The 25,922-nt window shown below is 43.1% G+C and overlaps 1 protein-coding gene across 2 annotated transcripts in view; it reads right to left on the reverse strand.

Annotated features, from left to right (window-relative positions):
- The window catches only part of MYH15 (myosin heavy chain 15), a 145,816-nt gene that overhangs the window by 105,869 nt on the left and 14,025 nt on the right, over window positions 1-25,922 (reverse strand). For both annotated transcript variants that reach the window (XM_043893127.1, XM_043893126.1), the window contains exons 4-11: window positions 24,211-24,367; window positions 23,552-23,579; window positions 21,924-22,017; window positions 20,061-20,153; window positions 17,042-17,105; window positions 16,856-16,951; window positions 7,611-7,714; window positions 6,262-6,400 (exon numbers count right to left, since the gene is read on the reverse strand). In XM_043893127.1, coding sequence (XP_043749062.1) covers window positions 6,262-6,400; window positions 7,611-7,714; window positions 16,856-16,951; window positions 17,042-17,105; window positions 20,061-20,153; window positions 21,924-22,017; window positions 23,552-23,579; window positions 24,211-24,367 — 775 coding nt within the window. The remainder of the gene's footprint in view (window positions 1-6,261; window positions 6,401-7,610; window positions 7,715-16,855; window positions 16,952-17,041; window positions 17,106-20,060; window positions 20,154-21,923; window positions 22,018-23,551; window positions 23,580-24,210; window positions 24,368-25,922) is intronic.

The raw sequence follows: 25,922 nt of genomic DNA on the forward strand, positions 1-25,922 counted from the left end.
TGGTTTGGGGCCCTTCCTCTTTTCACACTCTTTTCCATCTGTCCAGCTCCTTCAACTACTTCCTAAATGATTAACTGGAAGAAAATTACCAAGGCTTAATATATTAAGAGCCCTTAGAAACCAATAAGAAAAAAAAAATCTGTGCCTCAATTTTAAAAATGGGTTAATGATGGAAACAAAAATTTAAAAAAGAAACAATATAAATAGGTGATAGCCTACACAAGTGTTAGCTTTATTAATACATATAAATAAAATAAAACCTGGCTAATTGACAAGAGGAAATCAACTGCTAATATTGATGAGTATAGTGACAAAGTCAGTTAGGAAAAAAAAAAACACAAAGGATATGTCCTATGACATTAACTGACTGTCCCTGAGTAGGTAGGATTCATTTAACAAAGACTTAATTACTACTATGGTAAGAGCTACTATAATACAGAGCCAGCCATTGTATTAATGCCTGGAAATAGAGCTGTGCACACCAGATTAGGCCCCTGCTCTTGTGGAGCTCCCATCTGATGGGGACTGGGGAGTAAGACAGCCAGTAAAAAGCAGCTATTATGAATGACACAAAGATTCAGAGTAAGGAGGTAGAGAACGGTAAGAGAGGTGGGGGTCGTCACGGAAGAGTTTTCCGATGAGGTGACAGCCGAGATGTCACCCTGCCAAAGTGAGGGAGCGGGCCGTGAGGAGACCTAGGGAGAGGCCCAGAGAGCAGGAGGGGTTGGTGAGAAAGCCCTGCAATAGGATTGCTCGAACACTCCCGGAGGAGCCGAGAGATCGGTGGAGTGAGTGAGAGGAGTGAGACACTGGGGGAAGGGCAGGTGAGGGCTCTGCCCCTGATCCACTGAGGTGGGTGGGTCCACGCCAAGCGGTCCTGTGACACCAGATGGATGGCCTAGCGCTCAGCACAATTCTGACACCAGCCGCCGGCGACCGCGTCAAATTCCACAGGCTGAGTTCAGTCCTATTGACACAAGACTGCTCCCTCCACTTCTAATGCCAAATGAAGCTCCAGGTTGTTGCTGAGGCTACTGACTGGCCAGCTACAGTTGGGAGGTTCCAAGGACGCCCTACTTGGGTTCAGTTAATTTGCTAGATTTAATTTTCAAGGGATTATATCTGATAGACACAGTACCTGAAAAACTATGGACAGAGGTTCATGACATTGTACAGGAGACAGGGATCAAGACCATCCCCAAGAAAAATAAATGCAAAAAGACAAAATGATTGTGTGAGGAGGCCTTACAAATAGATGTGAAAAGAAGACAACTGAAAAGCAAAGGAGAAAAGGAAAGATATACCCATCTGAATGCAGAGTTCCAAAGAATAGCAAGGAGAGATAAGAAAGCCTTCCTCAGTGCAAAGAAATAGAGGAAAACAATAGAATGGGAAAGACTAGAGATCTCTTCAAGAAAATTAGAGATAGCAGGGGAACATTTCATGCAAAGATGGGCACAATAAGGGATAGAAATAGTATGGACCTAACAGAAGCAGACGATATTAGGAAGAGGTGGCAAGAATACACAGAAGAACTATACAAAAAAGATCTTCATGACCCAGATAACCACGATGGTGTGATCACTCACCTAGAGCCAGACATCCTGGAATGTGAAGTTAAGTGGGCCTTAGGAAACATCACTACAAACAAAGCTAGTGGAGATGATGGAAATCCAGTTGAGCTATTTCAAATTCTAAAAGATGATGCTGTGAAAGTGCTGCACTCAATACGCCAGCAAATTTGGAAAATTCAGCAATGGCCACAGGACTGGAAAAGGTCAGTTTTCATTCCAATTCCCAAAAAAGGCAATCCCAAAGAATGCTCAAATACCACGCAATTGCACTCATCTCACACACTAGTAAAGTAATGCTCAAAATTCTCCAAGACAGGCTTCAATAATACATGAACTGTGAACTTCCAGATGTTCAAGCTGGATTTAGAAAAGGCAGAGGAACCAGAGATCAAATTGCCAACATCTGCTGGATCATCAAAAAAGCAAGAGAGCTCCAGAAAAACATCTATTTCTGCTTTATTGACTATGACAAAGCCTTTGACTGTGTGGATCACAACAAACTGGAAAATTCTTAAAGATATGGAAATACCAGACCACTTGACCTGCTTCTTGAGAAACCTGTATGCAGGTCAAGAAGACACAGTTAGAACTGGACATGGAACAAAAGACTGGTTCCAAATTGGGAAAGGAGTACGTCAAGGCTGTATATTGTCACCCTGCTTATTTAACTTATATGCAGAGTACATCATGAGAAACGCTGGGCTGGAGGAAGCACAAGCTGGAATCAAGATTGCTGGGAGAAATATCAATAACCTCAGATATGCAGATGACACCACCATTATAGCAGAAAGCAGAAGAACTAAAGAGCCTCTTGATAAAAGTGAAAGAGGAGAGTGAAAAGTTGGCTTAAAAGTCAACATTCAGAAAATTAAGATCATGGTATCTGGTTCTATCACTTCATGGCAAATAGATGGGGAAACAGTGGAAACAGTGACAGACTTTATTTTTGGGGGCTCCAAAATCACTGTAGATGGTGACTGCAGCCATGAAATTAAAAGACGTTTCCTCCTTGGAAGAAAAGCTATGACCAACCTAGACAGCATATTAAAGAGCAGAGACATTACTTTGCCAACAAAGGTCCATCTAGTCAAGGCTATGGTTTTTCCAGTAGTCATGTATGGACGTGAGAGTTAGACTGTAAAGAAAGCTGAGCACAGAAGAATTGATGCTTTTGAACTGTGGTGTTGGAGGAGACTCTTGAGAGTCCCTTGGACTGCAAGGAGATCCAACCAGTCAATTCAAAAGGAAATCAGTCCTGGATATTCATTGGAAGGACTGGTGCTGAAGCTGAAACTCCAATACTTTGTCCACCTGATGTGAAGAACTGACTCATTTGAAAAGAGAACTGACTCATTTCCTGATGCTGGGAAAGACGGAAGGCAGGAGGAGAAGGGGACGTGAGATGGTTGGATGGCATCACCACTTCAATGAACATGAGTTTGAGTAAACTCTGGAAGCTGGTGATGGACAGGGAGGCTGGCATGCTGCAGTCCATGGCGTCGCAAAGAGTCAGACATGACTGAACTGAATTTTCAAAGGCTCACAGAACTCAGAAAGACGCTTTATGTACTAAATCAATGATTTAGTATAAAAGAATATAATCCAAGAATAGCCAAATAGGAGAGATGCCTAGAGAAAGTTATGGGGAAAGGGTGCAGAACCTCCACACTCTCTCCAAGCATGCCGATCTCCCCAAATTTCCACAAGCTCAGCAACCCAAAAGCTCTCTGAACACTGTCCTTTTACGATTTCATGGAGGCTTCATTACACAGGCATTGACCACTGGTGATTGAACTTCGTCTCTAGTCCGTCTCCTCTGTCCTGACAGAGATGGGGCTGAAAGTTCCAACTCTCTAATCACATGGTTAGTTCTTGTGGTCACCAGACCCCATCTACAGGCACAGTCCAAAAGTCACCTTGTTAACATAAAATGCACCCTTGTCGATCTCATAACTCAGAAAATTCCAAAGTAAGAGCTCTGTGCCATAAACTAGGAAAAAGATCAAAGAAAAATTTCATAGTATCAGTCACAATAGGGAGATGGGATTAGAGAGAGATTTGGAGAGATATCAGAAAAGACAAGGAGGCTATACTGAAGACTGGGAGCCACTTGTGAGAGGAGGGGATAAGGGATGGCTTGTACCATGGAAGGACCACTGCTGGCTGCTCCGTGCACAGTGATGGGATGAGGGTGGAGGCAGGGACATCAGGGAGGAGGCTACTGGGTTTTCTGGTGGGAAATGGAGGCGTAGGCTAGGGGCTGGCAGTGACCATGATAGTTGTGGATGGTTTTACGTATGTTTAAAGGTAGAGACAATAAAAAAGAGAGGAGTTCAGGATGACTCTAAGCTACCCATGATTTGAGTCAGGGCAACTGGGGGAGTCCAGGTGACGTTTAGTAAGAAGACTGAGAAATGAAGAGTTGGTAGCAGGGGCAGGAAGAGGTGGAGAATTCAGTTCTATCCAAGTCGAGTTTGAGATCATCAGCTAAAAAATGAGCAGAGAAAAGGGTCGAGACCAGCGCCTCTGGAGCAGTTAGAAGGAAGGAAGATGAGGAGACACCAGTAAGGAGGCTTAGAAGGAACCACCATGGAGACTGGATGAGACGACTTGCTTCATCTGCTTATCTGTATCTTATGCTTGATAACTGTATCCTGCTTTTGTATTAAAGACAATTTTTAAAACTTTGTTTGAAAGCATGGAAAAAGCAAAAAAAAAACAACAACGATGACAAAAATAACAAAAAAAGCCAACAAGAGTCCATGAAAGTATATATTAATATGTTGGAACAATGCATATATTGTGCTAACAATCGGCACAACTGAATAACTGAAGAACAGCAACAGAAAACATCTCTCACTGCATCCTCGTCCAAGCTCCCGCATCCTTGTCTCTAAGCCGGCTTTTTGGCCACCCTAGCAACGAAAACCTTCAATTCCTATTACTCTTTATTCTCTTATTCTGCTTTTTCATTCTGATTTCATGCGTGTATTTGTCCATTTATGTATATATTGTCTACCTCCCACACTAAACAGTCAGGACAGAGATGATATCTTGTTCACAGGTATATCTCTAGCACTGGCCTCAAAAACTATCTGTGAAACAACAGAAAAACAAATAACCCAATCCAAAAACAGGCAAAGGAATTGAATAGGTATTTCTCCAAAGAAGATATACAAATGTCTAGTTAATCCCTGAAAGGTACTCAACATCACTAATCATTAGGGAAATGCAAATAAAAGCACAACTGAGATAGCACCGTGTCCCCACACAGATGGCTCTTATCAAAAAGACACTGAACAAACAAGTGGTGTTGAGGATGTGGAAAAATTGGAACCCTTGTGCATCGCTGTTGGGAGTGTGAAATGGTGCTGCTGCCATAGAAAAACAGTGTGGAGGTTCCTCAAAAGACTAAACATAGAATTATCATTTAATCCAGCAATTCTACTTCTGGGCATAGACACAAAAGAACAGAATACACAGGCTCAAACAGATATGTGAACGCTAATGTTAACAGCAGCATTGCTCTGTAGTGAAAAGTAGAAGCAACTCACGTGTCTGCAAATGAACAGGAAACAAAAAGTAGCATATACATGTGATGGAATATTATTTGGCCTTTAAAAAGGGATGAAATTCTGACACTTACTGCAACATGTCCTGAAGACATTATGCTAAGTGAAACAGACCAGACACAAAAGGACAAACATTGTATGATTCCATTTATGTGTGCATAGCATTATGCATATTTATTTATTATGCATAATATTAAATGTTATGCATAATATTTATGTGCACATAATATTATGTATGCATGATAGTCAAATTCATAGAGGCAGAAAGCAAAATAATGCTTCCTAGGGGCCAGGGGAAGGGAGTAATAGGGAGTTACTGCTTTATACCAAGTTTCAGTTTGGGGTGACAAAAGAGTTCTGGAGATTAGTAGCAATGATGGCTGCACAACAGTGTAAAGGACTTAATGCCACTGATGTGAACACTTAAAAACGGGTAAGATTTTATGTTGTGTATATTTTACTACCATTGAAAATACAAAATTTTAAAAAATATTTGTTGAAAGATTTGAGTGAATGTTCTGTTCTCTTTTTGTTTCAGATGCCAGGAATTTTATTAAATGAAGTCATTATCACTATGATTCCTTCTTTTCATAATTGTGATTTTCTATTTTAATGATCATTCTAGACAGATCATTCATTATAGACCTCTTTGGTAAGCAGGCGTGACTATAAATTTTTATAATGTGAATAAAAAGCAGAGTTTTGTTTTCAACTCAGTGAACATTCCAGCTTTGGAATCCTAAAAATCTTTCTTTGTACCTTCATTATGTCGCTTCATACATCTCATAGTGATTTGCCCCTTTTTCTGTTTTTCTCTAGAGTCTATGCTGAAGGCACACTGTACCTTAGTCAAGCCTATTATCACCCAAGTTTAGCAAATTGACTGGCATCATCAATAATTAATTAAGGAATGTGTCTTATTCTGAGATACAAGGATTCTACAAAGAAATGGTGATTGAAAGATAAAATATTTAGGGGGCATCAGTTGAAGGAAATAACTGATTAATTTCAACATTTCCTAAAAACCAAGAGGTGAGTTAACTGCAAGAAAAGGGAGTAGGCCTAGGGTCCGGGATTTGAAGAGCCTATATGCCGTTTTCAAAAGTAATCCTTACTTTCTGTGCCATCTGCTTCCACTTGCTCTTCTCTGGGTTTCTGCTTAAATTTCATGTTTCCAAAGTGCAGGATGGCTCCAGTGAGTTTATAAGATCCATACTTCTCATCAGGAAGAAAGCCCAAGATGTCCATGGCTTGCTGTAAAAAGAGAAGCGGATGGCTGCAGTGAGCACCTCACCTCCGCCGTGTCACACCTCCCTCCACCTGCGGGCCTCGGGCTGCCTGCCGGAGGGAAGGAGACGGACCGCCCAGCCCTGAGCGGGACAGTTCTGTTCACGCCGATGCAAACTGGTTTCAAAGCGCCCTGTTGGCGCTTTGTCACCTGCAGATTGCTCATCCCTTTAAGAGAGAATTAGGAAGGCATGTGACTTGCCTTGTTTAACTCAGTAGTTTTAGAACTCTCCTGAGATGCCTTCTCCTCTCCTGCTCCTCTCTCCTCCCTTCAATAATCTATCATTAACTGGCTACATGAGCTCAATTATTTTGCCTTTCATGGTTATGGGATAAAGTAGCACCATATCTGATGGGTTGCTTATTTCTGGGATCACATATGTTCTCCCAGATTTATTCCAGATTCATTTTAAAGACTGGCAAAAGGAAGTATTTAAGAAAAGAAGAGCTATCTCACCAAAGAACAGCACCCTAAGAAGCCACTGCACATGGTAAGAAGTGTGTTCTCACACACTCCAGGAGGGTGGAAATTGGTAATCCTTCTAGTAGTTAATTTAGAATATGTATCGGGAGACTTAAAAATTTCATAATCCTACCTCTCAGAAATCTAGCATAAGATGAATCTGATATACAGGAATGTGATCACCTACAAAGATATTCACCATAGTAGAGGAAAAAAACCCTCAATCTTGAGTCTAACAATAGAAGAATGGTTAAGTAAACTGTAGAACAAATGTCTGATAAAATATTAAGTATCCATTAAATGTTTATGAAGAGTTTGTAATAACACTGAAAATGCTAAACATTAATCAAAAAGCAAACGATATATCAAATAGCATATGTAGAATGATTATGATCCTTGATTTAAAAAAACACCCAAACAACTACATAACAGCAATCCCAAAGAGAAAAAAAATAAAAGACTGAAAAGAGTGGCTATCATTGCATTGAAGCATCTTCCTACTTTTCTATACGTATCAAAGTTACTATACTGACAAAATAAATACGTATAAAACTCTGGACAGAAGCAGTCCTATAGGGGCTCCTTCCACTCTCCGCCCCTAGGGGAAGGAAGGTCACTTCTCCAGGGCCCTTCAGAAGAGAGGAGATCTAAGATGCTTTCTTCCATGTCTCACTGTCATTACCAGACTTTGCTCTGATAAATAATAAGCCTTACATCCGTGGCCAGCAGTTCTTCGGCATCATCTGAGCTCTCCACAGCAACTGCTCCATGAGAGCAAAAGTGAAAGTCAGAGGGATTTTCAGACACCAGGCACGCATCTGCAGTGGGAAAACCATCAGTTAAACAGCTTACAGAAATCCACAAGCCTTCAGAAAATAATTGACAAATATTCACAGTTTACTCTTACGGCTTACAGCATACTTGTAAACAAGCCAAAATAAAATCCATATTCTATACCTAAACCTCTGCAATCAATTTCTGCCCTCTATTAACTTGTCAGTCATGTGCTAATGCCTCCCAAGAGAAGACCAGACAGGCCAAATCGGAAAGCAGATTCAATTGCAGCCACTTGAATTGGTGTGAAAAAAAAAACAAACAGATAATGCGTGTTGGCAAAACTTTGAAAACAGGAATTTGGCCTAGATATGTGGTTGAGGGCCAGAGAACAACAACAACAAAAAATGGTTTGTAAAATTATAACAGGCCTGAGCTTCAAAAGCTAGGCAGCAGGCAGAAACTGGGGTCAAAACCCAGGGAACATTAGAGTACAACCCTGTCACACCATGTCCTCCCTATTAGGAGGCTGAGTCCGTCTTTCAAGGGATCCATAAATCAGCTAGTGTGTTCACTGCTGCACCTCTGATATGTCTAAGACTCCTGACATGATTCACCTAGTCAGGAAACATAATGCAGGCTGAAGCCAAGGCAGGCCATCAGCAGCGTGTCAGCAGTCAACTTGGCCAAATCACATTAACCTCTTAAAGCCTGACCCTCGCTCTCAGTGAAGTTTTATACAGCCCATCTGAGTTTTCTGTTTAGCACTCGGTGAAGTGAAGTTCTATTATCCTGAACTCAGAAACAAAGAAATTGGACTCTGTGAATGTTCCAAATGCTCTATTTGGAAACAATCCAAATGTCCATCATTAATTATTCTTCAGCAAACAAAAGGATACACTATGAACATGTGCTACAGCATGGAAGCATTTCAAAATAATTTGCTGAGTGAAATAAGCCAGACAAAAGAGTATCCACTGCAGGATTCCATCTTATAAAATTCTAGAAACAGTAACTAATTTGTCATGACAAAGCACATTAGTGGTTGCCTAGGGACTGGGTTGGGAGAGGAGGGCTTGAAGGAGTGAGAAGGGGCAGGAGGGAAGGATTTCAAGAGATCGGAAAACTTTTGAATGGATATATGCATTATCTCAATTGTGATGATGGTTTCACCTCATAGACACACATGTCAATGCTTTCACTTTTGTCAATAATACTTCAATAAAGCTACTTGATCAAAGTAACTGGGCCAACCCAAAAGAAATCAGGCAAAATCCAAGTATAATACATATTTTAAATAGAAATATAATTCATAATAATTTTTAAAAATATTTATTTCAATGGAGATTTAAATGTCCCTTAAAGGTTAATACTTCTCAGGAATCTCCTTATATTATTCCTCATGCCTCACTTTATATCAATATTTATTAGAGATGCAATAATATGCCAGGAATTATTGTAAGTTTTATGGATACATCAGTGAAAAAAAAATCTCATTCCTGCCCTCATAAAGCTTATATTCCAACAGAAGACAGAATTAAAAATAAATGAGTAAAAATATGACATGTAAAACAGTAGTAAGTGCTAAGGAGAAAAATAAAAGGGAAAAGGAATAAAAAATCTTGGATATGCAGAGTTTCCATTTTTAACCCAGTGATCAGAGAAGGCCTCCATAAGGTGACATTTGCATAAAGAGAGTTACAGGAGAGAGTCATAAGTAAGTACGGGAAGAAATTTCTAGAAAGAAAAAAAGCAAATGAAAAGGCCTTGAGGTGGGGTTCTTGCCTGGCATTTTGAGTGACTAAGGTTGATAAAAGAAAGAGTAGGCCATGAGGTCCAAGAAGCATCCAGAGGCCAGATTACAGTGCCTCACAGGCCACAGTGAGGATTTGGGCATTTCTGCTGTATGTGAGATAGGAGCCACAAGAGGTTTTCGAGCAGAAGAGTGACATCATCTGATTTTTTTTTTTTAATTTACTGTGGCTGTGGTTAAAGACAGAGGAAGAGGGTGGAATCAGGGGTAACAAGAAAGAGTTAATTCAGGAGGGAGAAAATGGTACTTGGCTTTGGGGTAAGAGCAGACGTCATAAGAAGCAGCCAGAGATTGGATTTTGAATGGAGTAGAGTCAACAGGATTGCTGATGAAACAAATGAGAACAAAGCGGGAGAAAATTCTGATCAAGAATAACTCCAAGGGTTTGTGCCCAGGCAAGCAGAAGGATGGAGATGCCTTCAGATGAGCTACTAAACACTGTGGGGGAACAGGTCTGGTGGGGTGGGGTTTAGGAATTAGGTTGTAGGCATGTAAGTTTGAGACGCCTATCAAACATCCAAGTGGAGACATAAAAAAGTCTGTTATCTGTGAGTCTGGAATACTAAAGAAAAGTCTAGACTTAGGATCAAACTTTGCAAGCCATCAGATAGAAAGGATCTTTAAAGTCGGTCTAGATGATCTATCACCACAAGACAGAGCCAAGGACTGAGCCCCAGGGCCCTCTAAACTCGTGTGCTGGATGAAAGAGAGAAACCTGCTGAACAGTGCCCAGAGGTTTAGGAGAGAAATAGAAGAGGGCAGTACATTGGAGGCCAAGGGGGAAGATTTTCAGGAAGAGGGAGTCATCAAGGGTATCAAATACTGTCCTGACTGTATGCTATCAAGACTCTCTCTGTATTTTATGCAAGATTCCTTCATGACTTTACTGATGACCCTCAAACCTATATTTTCTGAGCTCCAGACCTAGGTCTCCAACTTCCTGTTAGACATTTCAAGGTGAATGGCCACAGGTAGCTCAAACCCAGCATTACCACAGCTGACTCAATGATGTTTACTGTGTCTGCCCTAAAGCTATTCTTCTGTGGTTCCTGGTTCCTTATGCAAGTGAATGTCACCAACACACCCAGGCCAAACACGTGGGTGCCACAATGCCTTGTCCCTTCAGCCAGCTCAAGTGCAGACATCATCTCCATGTCTTTCAAATCAAAGCATTTATTTAACCTATTTTCTCTACTGTAGGCATATGCTATGGGAGGAGGGAAGGATACAAAACTGAAATAGCCCTTTCCCTCAAGGAGGCTAGAGGAATCATATACCTAAACTGTACAGAAAATGCTGTATTTTTGGGTGGAGGCATGTTTTAGTTGGCAGACATTAAAAACAAAATCTACTTTCCAAAATTGCTTTGCCAAGATTACCTTTCAGATCATTCTAGATCCACCTTTTACAGAATTTTTATTTTACTGTTTATTATATCATTTTTTTATCATTTCATCCTAGTCATGATGATCAAATGTGCTATATCTGACATTGTTTTCTCCATGTTAAATATAAGGAAAATAAAAGGCTAGAAAGGCATACTAATTGCCCAGGGTCAAATCAATGATAAACTGAATTTAGAACACAGTCCTTAGTGCTTCTGCTGGACTATGCCACCCACTGCTCCAACCTGTGTGAGCGGCTATGACAGGACTGCATTTCCTCCTTTGTTGTAGGCAGAAGGAGGGTCTTTCTTCTGAGCGAGCTCAACACTGGACAAGCACAGAGGGAGCCGCCGCAGAGGGCAAGAGCGCTGTGTGCCTGAGGACTGGAGGACCTCCGGAGGTGGAGGAAAGTCAGCCAGAATGTGGGGCCCAAGTGCTGTTTGTGAGTTCTCCCTCAACCTCCCTCTTCCGGAAGCATCATTTCTAGAAGTCATTTAGCACGCCCAATGGGCTTTTCCTCTATCTCCTTAACAACCAGAAATACGGCTGCCGCACTGGCGTAACCGTTCCCTGGGGCAGCTGCCCTCGGCAGGAGGTGGCCGCTCTAGAGAAGCAAGAGTGTTTGAGGAACCCTAAAAGGCCTTTAGCTCAAACATCCTCCCCACTGGGCCTTATCAAAACTTCTTTTCAAGCAGCAATAAATTTTAATTGGGTGGAGGATTGAGGTTTTCTCAGAAGAGTATTATGTAAACAGGGATTCCTTTATTTAATTTCATTTCTACCACGAGAAATGGCCTTGAGAGAATGAAAAAAAAGTATATGCATTTCATGAGACACTCTTGAGTCAGAGATACTGTCTAGGCCAGAAAGGTCCCATAGAGAAGATTGGTGACCAGGCTGTGGGCATGTGGAGGACAGAGGTGGGAGGGCGGTGAGGTGGGGAGCAGAGAGAGAATGGAAGAGAGGATGCTAACTGTAAACGTTAATTGCTTTACAATTTCAAAAAGTATAGGTGTCAACAGTTCATTTCTAGAGCCCACTGGCCAGTTGGAGATGCCTAGAACCCATTCGGAGTGAGTGTTTTATCATGCAAGGCATTGTTTCACATGTCGTCCTAACGTTACACTTTACTTTCAGAATGGCTGAATGTTCTCCAAGGCTGTGTTTACTATGAAAAGCAGTGAAACTGACAGCGGGCCAAAAGAAGTTTATCACCTTAGGAGCAGAGTTCCCTGGCTGCTGCCTCTGTGACGTCGCCCATCATCACCGGATCCTCAGTGCCTATGCCCAGCTGAGGTGACGTCACCCATCCTCACCGGATCCCCAGTGCCTATGCCCAGCTGAGGTGACGTCACCCATCCTCACCGGATCCCCAGTGCCTATGCACAGCTGAGGTGACGTCACCCATCCTCACCAGATCCCCAGTGCCTATGCCCAGCTGAGGTGACGTCACCCATCCTCACCGGACCCCCAGTGCCTACGCCCAGCTGAGGTGACGTCACCCATCCTCACCGGATCCTCAGTGCCTATGCCCAGCTGAGGTGACGTCACCCATCCTCACCGGATCCCCAGTGCCTACGCACAGCTGAGGTGACGTCACCCATCCTCACCGGATCCCCAGTGCCTACGCACAGCTGAGGTGACGTCACCCATCCTCACCGGATCCCCAGTGCCTACGCACAGCTGAGGTGACGTCACCCATCCTCACCGGATCCCCAGTGCCTACGCCCAGCTGAGGTGACGTCACCCATCCTCACCGGATCCCCAGTGCCTACGCACAGCTGAGGTGACGTCACCCCTCCTCACCGGATCCCCAGTGCCTACGCCCAGCTGAGGTGACGTCACCCATCCTCACCGGACCCCCAGTGCCTACGCCCAGCTGAGGTGACGTCACCCATCCTCACCGGATCCCCAGTGCCTACGCACAGCTGAGGTGACGTCACCCACCTCACCGGATCCTCAGTGCCTATGCCCAGCTGAGGTGACGTCACCCATCCTCACCGGATCCCCAGTGCCTATGCCCAGCTGAGGTGACGTCACCCATCCTCACCAGATCCTCAGTGCCTATGCCCAGCTGAGGTGACGTCACCCATCCTCACCGGATCCCCAGTGCCTACGCACAGCTGAGGTGACGTCACCCCTCCTCACCGGATCCCCAGTGCCTACGCACAGCTGAGGTGACGTCACCCATCCTCACCGGATCCCCAGTGCCTATGCACAGCTGAGAAGGCCGTGCACCACCTACCTTCAGAGAAAGCCGTTCGCATAGCTTATGATTGGGATAGCATTCTCTGGAGATGGGAAACGTTCAGATACCTCTCACCCCCCAATAACCAGCGGGGGGAAAGGGAGTGAAGATATGACACTAGCTCAAGAGAGACCTAATGTGTAAAGAGGGTAAACGGAAAAAGCTCCAAAGCAGGCCCAGCAGCTGACCGTTCCCTTCCACAGCAGCACTCGGGGCCCCAGGAGACAGAGCAAGGGCGGCTGCCACCTCTGTCTAGTATGTCACACACTTTACGGAGTCCGCAGGGCATCAGGCGAAGTGTCAAGGATTCCAAGAGGCAAAGATTTCTTTCCTGACCTCTCCTTCTGGAGTTTACACACCAGTTGAATAGCAAGGGTGGGCACAATAAGTAAATATAAAGAAAAAAATCAAAGGAGAGAAAAAGGAAGATAAGTGGCAGGCCAAGCTATATAGATGTCATTAAGAACTAAAGGATTTGGGGACTTCTCTAGTGGTCCAGTGGTTAAGACGTCCCCTTCCAATGCGAGGGGTGGGGATTCAATCCCTGATCCAGGAGCTAAAAACCTGCATGTCTGGAGACCAAACACCAAAACACAAAACAGAAGCACACTGTAGCAGACTCAACAAAGTCTTTGAAAATGGTTCACATTGGAAAAAAAAACAAAAACAGAAGAATTTTAAGGAGCTGTGTCTAAGGGAACTGGGGGAGCGAGTTTTAGCTGTACCTGGAACAAGAATCAGCATCAACTGAAAAAAAAAGAGAAGGACTCTTCCAGGCCAAGTGGAGGCTAAAATGGGGCTGGCTCTTTGGATGGCACATCACTCCGTTTCCTTGGCCCCTCCTGTGGGAGGAGGCACTGCGCCCACAGAGCCTCCACCCTCTGCGGTGTTTTCCACACCCAATTTTCTTGTCATGCACAAATGCTCATATTTTAGGAAATGTGGACACAATCCTCACATTGCTAAGCTCTAACCCTCTTGTGTCGCTCCTCAGGACACTCAGAAGCTCTTCTTTGGCAGCGATGAATACAAGCAGTTTAACATTTTTAAATATTCCAAAGAATGATCACTGGCATCAACAAGCGAACCAACAATACTCAACCTGAACCACCAGATGTCAGCCTTTATACACTAATCAATCTCAGCGGTCCACAGACTCAACAAAGTACATGAGCTCATGAATTCATGATAGGAATTTCCCATAGCAGCCCAGGGTCTTCAGACAGTTCTATTAGTAAACAGAGATGCCCCCAAAAATCTTGCAGTCATTGCTGAACCCACACTGGACCCTACATGTTAGCTGCTCTGCACTGCATTGAAATGAGTGTCATCTGGCAGGGCTACTCAAAGGAAAACTAAAAAAAAAAAGTCTGTTCCAGGTTGAGGTGGAGGGAAGATGGTAAGGAGGACAGCTGCTACTTTAATACCACCAACTGCTCCCATGGCAAAATATAACCGTCCAGTCTGTAGAGCTTTCTCTATTTGCTGAGGGCACTTAGGAGTTGGAGACCAGGTAGGTAAAACCCTGCTGGATGCATACTAGACTTCCTCTAAGCAGGACGGTCTGGGGGGATTGTTCCCCATCACTTTGTCCACCTGGATCTCCAGTCATTCCACAGTCACTCCTGTGGGAGCACTGTTGTCCTCAGTGGCAGATGCAACACCTTTGAAACCCAATCACCTTGTCATTCTTCCCTTCCAATGACTGCCCACAGCCCTGGAGACATACACTCCCTGCCACGCCATGAGAGGTGCTGCTGGCCCGGCCCTAGCTGTCTGCCCCTACGTTACCCACCCCGCTCCACCACTCTGCCCCCAACAATGGCCGTTATGCTACCCCAAGAATAAACCCAATGCGTTCCTGCCTCAGGGCCTTTGCGCTCGCCCTTTCTTCCCTCAGGAAGCTTCTTCCTGGAAGTCTTCGCCTACTTGTTCCCTCATTCAAGTGTCTAGAAAAGCATAGCCTTCTCCCCCACCCTCTGGCTTCGCTGCACAGCTTGCCAGATCTCAGTTCCCCGACTAGGAGCCAAATCCAGGCCACATCAGTGACGATGTCAAGTCCTGATCCTTGGACTGCCAGGGAATTCCCAGAACACTGCCTCCTTACAGAGACCTTACCTGACTCTTCTGTCTAAAATATAACCACCTGTGGGGATTCCAGGCTTTCACTGCTCTGTGACCCAGTTTCAGTCCCTGGTCAGAGAACTGCAAGCTGCGTGGTGTGCCCCCCAAAAAATCAAAATTAAATAAAATATAACCTTTCATTGCCCTACCAATTCCTAATTCACTCCATCCCCTCCCCCACTTTATTTTTCTCTATAGACCTACCATTGTCTGAAATTACATATTTTTTGTTTACTTATTTGTTACTGTCTTCCATACTAGAATGTAAGCTCACGAGGGCCAGGACCTGTGGGCCCTGTTTTACTTCCTTATCACCTATCCTTTAAGAAGTGTATACATAGTGACCCCACAATAAATATTTGTTGAATGAATACATGAAATTCATTCTCTTACCCTATAAAGTTACTTTTCTATTTCCATTCATGGCACTTCTTTTATCCTAGTCAAATTACTAAATTTGGGAGTATTTTTGACTCATCATTCTCATTTCTATGTTCAATCATTGCTAAAACTTTTCTATTCTTTCATGAGCCCACCCCCTTTCCCCTCTATTCCCATAGACAGTGCCTTAGATCAGTCGTCTCCAACCTTTTCAGCACCAGTGACCATCATGGAAGATTTTTTTCCTACAGACTAGGTTGGGGGGTTGGTTTCAGTATGACTCAAGTGCATTACATTTATTGTGCATTTTATTTTTAATCTAATGCTGCTGCTGATCTGACAGGAGACATGAGCCTGAGGCCTGGAGCTTGGGGACCCCTACCTTAGACTGCTGTCCCATCGTCTTATCCTAGGACTGTTGCAATCGCTTCCCTCAGTATTTCTGCCTCCAGAGCATCCTGCCTATCACTCCAGCTTAACTGCTGCTGCCATCAACAGATCATGACCTCCTATTACCCCATCCCCCTCCACAAAACACCGCACCCACACACTTACTCACACACATGCACACAATACCCCCTCAACTTCCTGAGTTTAGAAACCATCCAAGTAAGATCTCTACTAGTCTGCTATGGAAACACTTTCCTATAGTTCACCTGCTCTCTCTCTTCCCTGATTTTGCCTTGACTTTTCCTGACATTGTGTACACTATTCCTGCTACCAGAAATGCCCTCCACTCACCACTCTGGTTAAACCCCGTTCCCATTCCCATTCTTCATATCCCAACCCAAATCCTCCCTTCTATATAGAACGCCCATTGACCACTACACACTATAGTAATGTCTCCCACCTCTGGCCTCATCTCTACTACCCGCTTAAGTGATAAGTGATTTTAATCATTTAAGGCCTTAAATTATCTAATGCTTTTTATACACACACAGACATACATGTGTGCACACATGCACACACACACACATTCATTTACCTCTGCTGGGCATCCTACCCACCTCCAAAAGTGTTTGAAAAAAAGAAAGCGTTACCATTTACTCTCTACCCATATAAAATTATAGAACATTGGGTCTATATTTGGGTCAGTTTCTTACATTTTAGGATAAATAAACTGAGGTCCCACTAAACAGGCCAGTAGACACTACACAGTAGTTTTCCAGGTCTGATAATCTGACAACTGTCTCTTGCTTCAGAAGGACACTCAGCCCCAGATTCATACACTTACCACGAAGCTCTTTTTTTCCAGACAGAATCTGATAGAATATGTGGTAGTTCCTCTCTCCAGGCTGCTGGAAAATCACCCGGGATTTTTCAAGCAAAACTGCATAATAAGGCATGATTAAAGATTCAAATGTAGGTGTTCTTGCAAAACTTAGAAGAAAAGTGACCAGACAGAGCAGTGCCTACTTACAGATGTCGATATCTGCAGATGACAGCTTGCCTCTGGCACAAAAGTGCATCCTGATGAACTTGCCCTGAGTGAACACAGAACACAGTCTCCTATTTAACATGCCACACAGCTGCAATGGTTTCATTATGGACATCACTCCCAAAGTGACTACTTCCTCCAAAGTTAAAAAAAATAATTCCACATGGGGTGTGATGGCACCAGTTAATGTCAAGAGGCAGCCAGAGTGTCATCAGGACTGGCAGCGGGCCCAGAGTCTAGCCTCAGATCTGCTGCTTATCATTGGCTGTGTATTCTTTTGTTTAAAAAATTTTTTTTTTATTGAAGAGTAGCTGATTTACAGTGTTGTGCTAGTTTCAGGTGTGCAAAGAGATTCAGTTTTATATATATAAATGTATAGTTTTAATATATATAAATGTACAATTTATATATATAACATACATATATATAATTTCATATATGTACAATTTATTTATATATAATTTACATATAATACAGATACACTTTTTTTCAGATTCTTTTCCATTACAGGTCATTACAAGACAATCAGTATAATTCCCTGCACTGTACAATAGGTCCCTATTGGCTATCTATTTCATATATAATAGCATGTATATGTTAATCCCAAGCCTGTAATTTATCCCTCCCCTCTCCTCTTGGCTGTGCATTCTTATGTGCATTATAGAATCTCTCCAGACCTATGTTCTTATCTAAAAATGAGAAGAATAATATCTGCTTGGTATATTCCTTCATTTACTCAGCAAACATTTGTTGAGCATCTACTATGACCCAGAAAACCTGCTAGACCCTGGAGATACCACATTGGGAAAGTAGGTGTGCCCCAAATCTTCTAGATGCTAGGTGTAAGCAGCGAATGCAGCAGCTCTGACTGGGGAATAGTTGGTGTGTTTTGAAATCAGAAGAAAAGCCAGGTGTGCAGACGTGCAGGAGGTAGGAGAAAGCAGAGAGGAAAGCAGAGTCTGAGAGCAGGCAGGCAGCAGGCACCATGTGAGGTCAGCCACGTGGCCACAGGAAGGAGCGGGGTTTCACTCTGCTCAGAAGACACTGGGAGGTTTCAGGCAGAAGAGTGACATGATGGGACTTAAGTTTCAAAACATCACCTTGGCATGATGATAGATGAGGCTCCCTTCCTTCCCTGTCAATGAAAAGCCATAAGACAGCATCTGATGGGACAGAAAGTCCGCCCAGAGGTTACAGAGCCCAGAGGCAACAAGACGCAGCCGAGGAGGCAGTCCAGTGGGCTACGGCCCCCAGGATGAGGGAGTCAACGCAGGAGGGAAGGCGGCCCGGAGGAGGCGAATCCAGGCCAGGAAAGAATCGCAGCAGGATGCAGGCTGGCAAGGGGAGAGCAGCCACATACGGGGGAGGAAGCCATCAAGTTAAAAAATGCAGTCTAACCGGATCCATACACACAAACACACATTTGTGCATCGACACACACAAACATGTACACGGGTGTCCCTGCATGCGTATGTGCATTTACACACGTGTACATTTATGTCCTGTCAACCGGAAAAAACTCATAACCTGAAAGTTGAGAATTATGTTTATTCAGTGGACGTGCTGAGGACTTAAGCCCAGAAGACAGCCTCTCAGATAGCTCTGAGGGACTGCTCCACAGAGGTAAGGGAGGTTAGGGCATACAGGAGTCTTTGCAACAAAAACCAGGTAATCAGAACATCAAAAGATGCTGCCAATCAATGGAAGTAGACCACCTCAAGTTAATGAGTTTAGTGCTTTTCTATTTATGGGACGATGCAAGAGTCTGGCTCATTGAAATTATTCCTTTGGTATGCATCTTAACTATCCAGGGCCAGTGTCCTGCTTGTCTCCAACTTCATGTATGGAGTGTTAATCTGAAGAATTTAACCTGGATTTCTTGATCTTTTTAAATCCCCCCTTTCTTTCTTTCTCCTGTCTTTCCTTCCTTCTTTCCATTCATCCATCTTTGTTTAATTTGCCTCACTACTTTTTCTTTCCTTCCATCCTTCCAATGTTTTTCTTGTTCTTGGTCTTTTTCAATTGCTTTCTTTCCTTATTTATTTTTCTTTCCACTTATATTCTCTTCTTTCTTCCTTTTATTCTACTCTTTATCTTCTTTTTCTCCTCCCTCTTTTCCATCTTTCCCTTTTCCCTCTCTTGGCCTTCCCCCGCCGCCCAGTTTTATTCTTCCGTATTTAAGCAGAAATTCTCACCACATTCTGACAAATCCCAAATCTATCCATTGTTTTCTGGACCAGTATTAGCACCTGCTACACAGCCAGATACCACAAGCAGATGTAAGTGTGGTCAGGGCAGCTCTAAGGTTTTTGGAGGGAAATTAGTCAAATTAAGCAGGAGGCTATTATTTAATCATGCCTAGAGACTCAAAAGGAAGCCCTTTACAAATTTCCTTGTAAATTATATAATGGCTCCCTGACACTCCTTCTTGGGATAAAATGGATTAGTGACCTTAACCCAAATCATTTTATCTTGGGACTGTTAGTTACCAAAAAATAACTTTAAAAAGTGTTTTTTTCCCCTGTCAAAAAAATCCCCAGTGAAATATATCCAGGGGCAGGGGGCTCATAGGCAAAAGTGGAAACAATAATTGTAGTAAGTGAATTCGGAAGTGCTTACCAAAATGACTTTTACAAGGAGTATAAGAAATTACAAAGGAGAAATTACTTTCAAATCTGTAAAATGTAGTAAAATATAAAACATCATTAGAATTTGCCAAGTGAGCTTTCCTGCTGTGAGTGGTAAGGAATTTTAAAGTATTAAAATATTTTCTTCCTGAAATTGACCACCTAGTAGAAGCTTCTCAGGTACTCATCTTAATTGTATTAATGATGAAGCTAGCAAAATTTTTTGAGGACTCTAACAATATTATGCACAGTCATCAAAAACCTTCTTTGATGTTCTGGAAAAAATTTTTTTTCAGATCTGTGTCCTCAGGCATGAAGTTTACCATTTGCTAAAAATTAAAGACTCCAATATACTGCTCAATTTGGTTACTTACAAAACGAGAAGAATTGTCATTTCTCAGGGTTTTGGCATTTCCAAATGCTTCCAAGACAGGATTCACTTGTTTGATTTGATCTTGTAGAGTTTCCTTGGATACAGGTAAGAGAAATACAACTGATGAAGTGTTTAGCAGAATTCTGTAATGTGGCAAGCCCTCCATACCAAGGTCACATCTCATTCTTGTTTTGATAATAAGTGGCCAAAAACCACTTCTGAATTTGGTGATAAAATATTATTTTGGAATGGTAACCATAGAAAAATAGATGGAGGAAATGCCCCTAAGATTATAGGTTGGAGGTCATTTACTTGCAACGTTTCTTTTTTTGGTTGGCATTGGTATGAGTAGGAAAAGAAAACTGATATTTTACCAAAGTAAATAATAACAAATACCTTAGCCTATTTCCAAACTTCATTCCATATACTCATTGCTAATCTCCTCTCTTCCCATTCAATCCTTACACCTAGAAATTTATCCTAAGATAGTACAGCAGACTCTTGGCATTATCAGTTATATCTTTGCTTGCTATTATTCCTAAGTAATCTAGAGGTTTGTACCAAGAAGTGATTTGAAATGGTATTTATTAGTCTCAAGTTTAAATCCTATGTGATCAGGCTGATGGGGCAAAGTAGGTCATCTACTTCGGGCAAGTCTTTTTTTCCCTCATTGAGTGAGTCTTAATGACCACTTAGCACCTAAACTACTACTGCCTAAACTTTCCATTGAGCCCCAAATACTCTTTGTATGAGGAGAATTTCATAGCATGTAGTATTTCAGAATCTATAGACTTATAAATACTATGTTCATTCCATGTATTATGGGTTTACTTTAAGTAATTGGGTTATATGAACAAAATTTTTCATAAAATTTTTTGTATTATGTATTGTGTTATGTATTATCACAGGGCTCAATGGTTAGACCAGACAAACAAATGCACACCAAACAACCTAAAATGTACACAAAAATAAAGTAATACCTAGTGGATAATAGAATTCAGTGATAACTAAAGAAATTAATCAAATTCAGGAGTGTGGCAGCTGGAAAAGAAACTTTCAAAGGTTTGAAAATTGGACTAGATTGCTATTTTGATATACTTTTATTTTGGAAAAACAGCAGGAAACATCCAGTATCAAATTGAAAAGCAAAATAACAAATTCAGGCAAAGAAAGACGAGAGGCTCCAACAGCTCAATAGCTCATTGATTTTGAGCTCTGCTCAGCATTATCTAATCTTATTTTACAGAACAACTCTCATATTTAGGTATCTTCAGATTATTACCATCAACCTGTTAACCCAGTAAGCTAAAGCAAACATTACCAAGTATAAAAACATTTAAGTAGAGAGAAGGTAAAGTTTTTCAGAACCTAGAATGTGGTTAAAGTTGAGGGTATATCCACTGAGCGTTTGGAATTTGAACCAGAAGTTAGAGGTAAAGGAAGCTGAGTTCTCTCAGCGCATATGTGAGGAAGTCTGACGTCTCACAGTAGCTAAAGGGATTAAGAAATAGTAACACCCAAAGTGGCCATTCAGGGCATTGGTGAACTTAGTTTGAGCAGAAGATGGTTTGGATCTTAAGTACCTAATTCTCAAAGAGTCCAACCAACAAAGATCAGGCCAATAAAGGCCCCTTGAAGCAGATCTGAAGCAGATTATGTAATTTCATGATTTTGGATTATTGGTTCAGAGCACTTGATGATCTTCCTGAGAGGAAAAAATGGGGAAAATAGACTTTTCGTAATGTTTTAATTGTTCTATGGCATTGTCCCCTCCTTTCTTCCCATAAGTGGCCAGGGCAGAGCCTCCATCATTAGTGGAGAGGGCCACCTCACCTTTTCTGCCAATATGCATAAAAACACTTACCAACTTTTCCTTGGGTTCACCTGTGGTTGCTACAGTGGCAAAATACTGGATAACATGTTTGGTGTTCACTGTCTTTCCAGAACCAGATTCTCCTCTATGATCAGAAATTCAGTGACAGTTAAGTGGTTCAGATTATAAATGCAATGAAAAATAAATAATTTTAACCACATGAACTAAGAGGGAGAGTTTTATGGAAAAGTGGAACTTTAGAGGGAACTTGGAGAGGCAGACATTTAATTGGTTGGGAGGGGGAGGATATCTTAGGTTAGAAATGCAGCCTTAGCAAAAAATCTGGAGTAGAGAAAGATCAAAGACTTTTATGAAAATAAGAAGCCTGCCCCTCCTGGTCCCGTTAACAAAAAGGTTAAGGGTATCTTTGCTAATTAGAGATAGGTCTCCTCATTACCAACTGTTCAAGAGATTGTCACATATGAAGGCTGTGACCACATGGCCAGGTCCAACCCTCTCCCTCAGAAGAGAACTGACCAGTCACTCCACCAGGAAGTTGAGTTTTACACTCCCGTTTTACCTTTGACAGTCAGCTAGCTTTGTGAGGTGGGGAGAACACCGTGGTGAATTTATAGCCTCATCGCCCAAAGGATCATAGGTTTAAGGCCTGCTTTTATCTGTCTGAAACTCTAAAAAATAGGTCTGTCCTCTCTGCAAAGGATTGAACTCTAACCACTGTTCTGGCTCTAAGGTTCTGAGACCCTATTACTTTTCTGGGGATGACTAAAGCCAACGGATGGCCTAATACACGAGGCGGCATCATCATTGCTTAGGAAGCGCAAGACCTTGAGCATTTCCCTGCCTCTCGAGTCCTGGTCTCTGCCTCAGTCACTGGGCTGACAGTTCACCTGGCCAGCCAGAGCTCCTCCCAGCAGGATTAACACACAACGAGGTCTCAGTGAAGTCCTTTCCTTCCTTCCTCTTCACTCCCTTTTCTGGCCCCTCCGGGCGCCGTCTGTAATTCCCACTACCTAACGTACTGGGCTTCCCAGGTGGCGCCGTGGTAAAGTGTCCACCTGCCGATGCAGGAGACACGAGACGGGGCTCGATCCGGGGTTGGAAAATCTCCTGGAGGGGGAAGTGGCAACCCGCCCCAGTGTTCTTGCCTGGGAAATTCCGTGGAAAGAGGAACCTGGCGGGCCCCAGTCTACGGGGTCACACACAGCAGGACGCAGGTGACAGGCTGAGCGAGCAGGCATGAAACCCATGAAGCTTGGCCGCCCAGGCCGGCTGCTCACAATAGCGTGTTCTCTGTTCAGTGGTCATACCCACTGGACTTCCAGTCTTTCAACCCAATTAGCCAACCGGAGAACTCTGAAAATGATCCTTTGGACAGGGAGCGCTCTTCCTCAAGAAGATGGTTAAGACCAGCGTGTGCACTGCAGGTTCTAAAGGATCTTCTAAAGTGGGGGCAGCCTAGCGGGCACCATATCTGGGTAAGCACTGACTTACGTGTTATGACACTTTCCTGAGTATCTTACTGTTGCCTAGCATGTATCTGGTATCTGAAGAACAATTCAAAGGCAGTTTGAAGGATATGTTTCATATCCAGTGAAATCTAGGTGTCTGTTTTGATGGAAACTCTCACTGCTGGCCAAAAAGTAAAAGCAAGCACTTACGTGAAGAGTATAGACTGATTCTCTCGACCTACAAAAGAAGGGAAAATGTCAGAACATGCTTCTGCTAGAACTTCTATGTATGGTATGAACTTATTCAAAATTTCCTGGGTTACAGTTTGAAGTCAGACACAGGAGAAGGATTTGCTCTGTATACAGTTAGAAAAAAGATACTATTTAAATGGTACAAAATAAAATAGATTTTTCTCTTGACCCTATGTAGGCTAGTCATAAGAACATACAAATTCCTTCACCATTTCCTTGCTCCAAGTATAAGTGATAAATGACAAACGGTTGACATATCACTATTTTAAGGCCTTTATTGAGCCTGGTGTAAAAATAACTACAGAATAACTTCTTTGTGTCCAACAGTCTAGCAGGTGCTTTTTGTAATAAAGGCTGACAGCTACAGGGGGCTCACTCTGGGCTGAGCACTTTCAAGGCGTTATCTCCCTTAATTTGACATGTGAGCTAATCGTCCCCATAACCCTAGGAGGTAGGCCCTATTTTCCCCGTGTTTCATCCGGAAGGAAACAAGGCCTCAAGTGATGAGGCAGCTGTAAAGGCCATGCTCCGCTCACAATGCCTACCTGCCTCTTAGCGACACGGACAAAAACTAGATCAGATATTTTTACCCTTCGTTTTCTAGGGCAGACACTTACTGTGAAGCATATCCTGAAAGGCATTACTGGCCACGGCGAAGATGTGAGGGGGAGCGTCTGATCGCCTCCTGCCTTTATATGCTGCCGCCACCGCTTCGTGAAACACTGGAAGCTGCTTGTGAGGGTTGATGCTCACACAGGAGAGCCCTGAATATGTCTGATGGGAGATCAGAAAAGATTTCTGAAACTAGGCTAGGAGTACTTGCAGGCCTGTCAGCTCTTTCGCTGTCAGGTAACATTGGCTTGAACATTTACTTACAAAGGAACTAAGAGGAAAAGGGCCTTTGGATTCTTACAGAGAAGGGACTTCGGACAGAAAGAGACAGCCAGGTTAGAGTAACAGGGGACCTGGGATTACCTCTTCCCTGGGAGAGCTGGCAACCACCAACTCGTCTGACACGCACACAGGCCTTTCAAAGACAAGGAGGCCTGCTGACAGCAGGACTGCCGATTTGAGGAACCCACTCTCAGGCATTGAGGCCTGAAGGGAATCTGTGTCTCAGCACGGTTAGGAACCTGATGCTTTAGGCCCTGAGGGGAATGACGCGTGGGTCACTCACAGTGGTGGCTGGATTGTGGCTCCCCAAAGGGTATGTTCACATCCCAATCACCAGAAAATTTGATCTTATTTGGAAAAAGGATCTTTGCAGGTATAATTGAGGCAAGATCTCAAGATGATATCTGGTTGGGCCTTAAATCCAACAGCTAATGACCTCATAAGAGACACACAGGGGAGCAGGCAATGTGGAGACGGGGGCAGAGACTGGAGTGATGCGGCCACGTGCTACCAGAAACCAGCACAGGTGAGGACTGGTTCTCCCCTTGAGACTCTGGCGGGAGTGCGAGAGCCTCAGATCTGTTTATCTGATTTGGACTCTGGCCTCTAGTATTAGGACAGAATAAATTTCCTTTGTTTCAAGCCATTCTGTTTGTGGTAATTTTGTTACAGCATCCCGGGGAAATGAAGACAGTCATGCAGTGAATCAGAGTGCCCAGGAGTAAGCCAGAAGCATGGCTGGGCTTTCCCAGTGATGGGTCCCCAAAGCCTTGATCTTTGCCGAATCCACTCAGTGCTGCTTTGGCTGGATGTGTCCTGAGTGAATTAAAGGAGCTGAGCAACCAATCACCCCCAATTCAATGGTGATGGGGGCAAAAATCATTCCATTTATTGAGCACTAACTAGATAACGGGCACTGAGCCGCATGCTTTACCTACAGTCTTTGTTTTACCCTTCAAGCTACCATGAAGAGACAGGCTTTATTATCCCACACTACTGATAAGGTCACTCCAAGAAGAAATAACTAGGGACTTCCCTGATGGTCCAGTGGCTACAACTCTGCACTCCCAAAGCTGGGGGCCCAGGTTAGATTCCTGGTCAGGGAACTAGATCCCACATGTGGCAGCTAAAAGTTTGCATGCCGCAACTAATTGTTTGCCTGCTGCAACTGAGACCCAGCACAACCTAAATAAATAAATACTTTAAAAATAATAATAACTAGTAAGAGAACGAGTTGTAGTTTAAAAGGCACTGGTCTATCACTCCCCAAGCTTTGGGTCTTTACTTTAGGATGAATATCTGTGGGAAGGGATATATATACTAACAAAATAAAACTGGAAAAAAGTAAGGTCCCTTCCCAGTGGACATTTTGCAAAGATTATCCTCGTATGAGTATGCTTAAACTCGATATCTTTTTTCACCTAAGGGAGGGCTG

The sequence above is a fragment of the Cervus elaphus genome, chromosome 31, assembly GCF_910594005.1.
Source record: "Cervus elaphus chromosome 31, mCerEla1.1, whole genome shotgun sequence".
NCBI classification, from domain to species: Eukaryota; Metazoa; Chordata; class Mammalia; order Artiodactyla; family Cervidae; genus Cervus; species Cervus elaphus.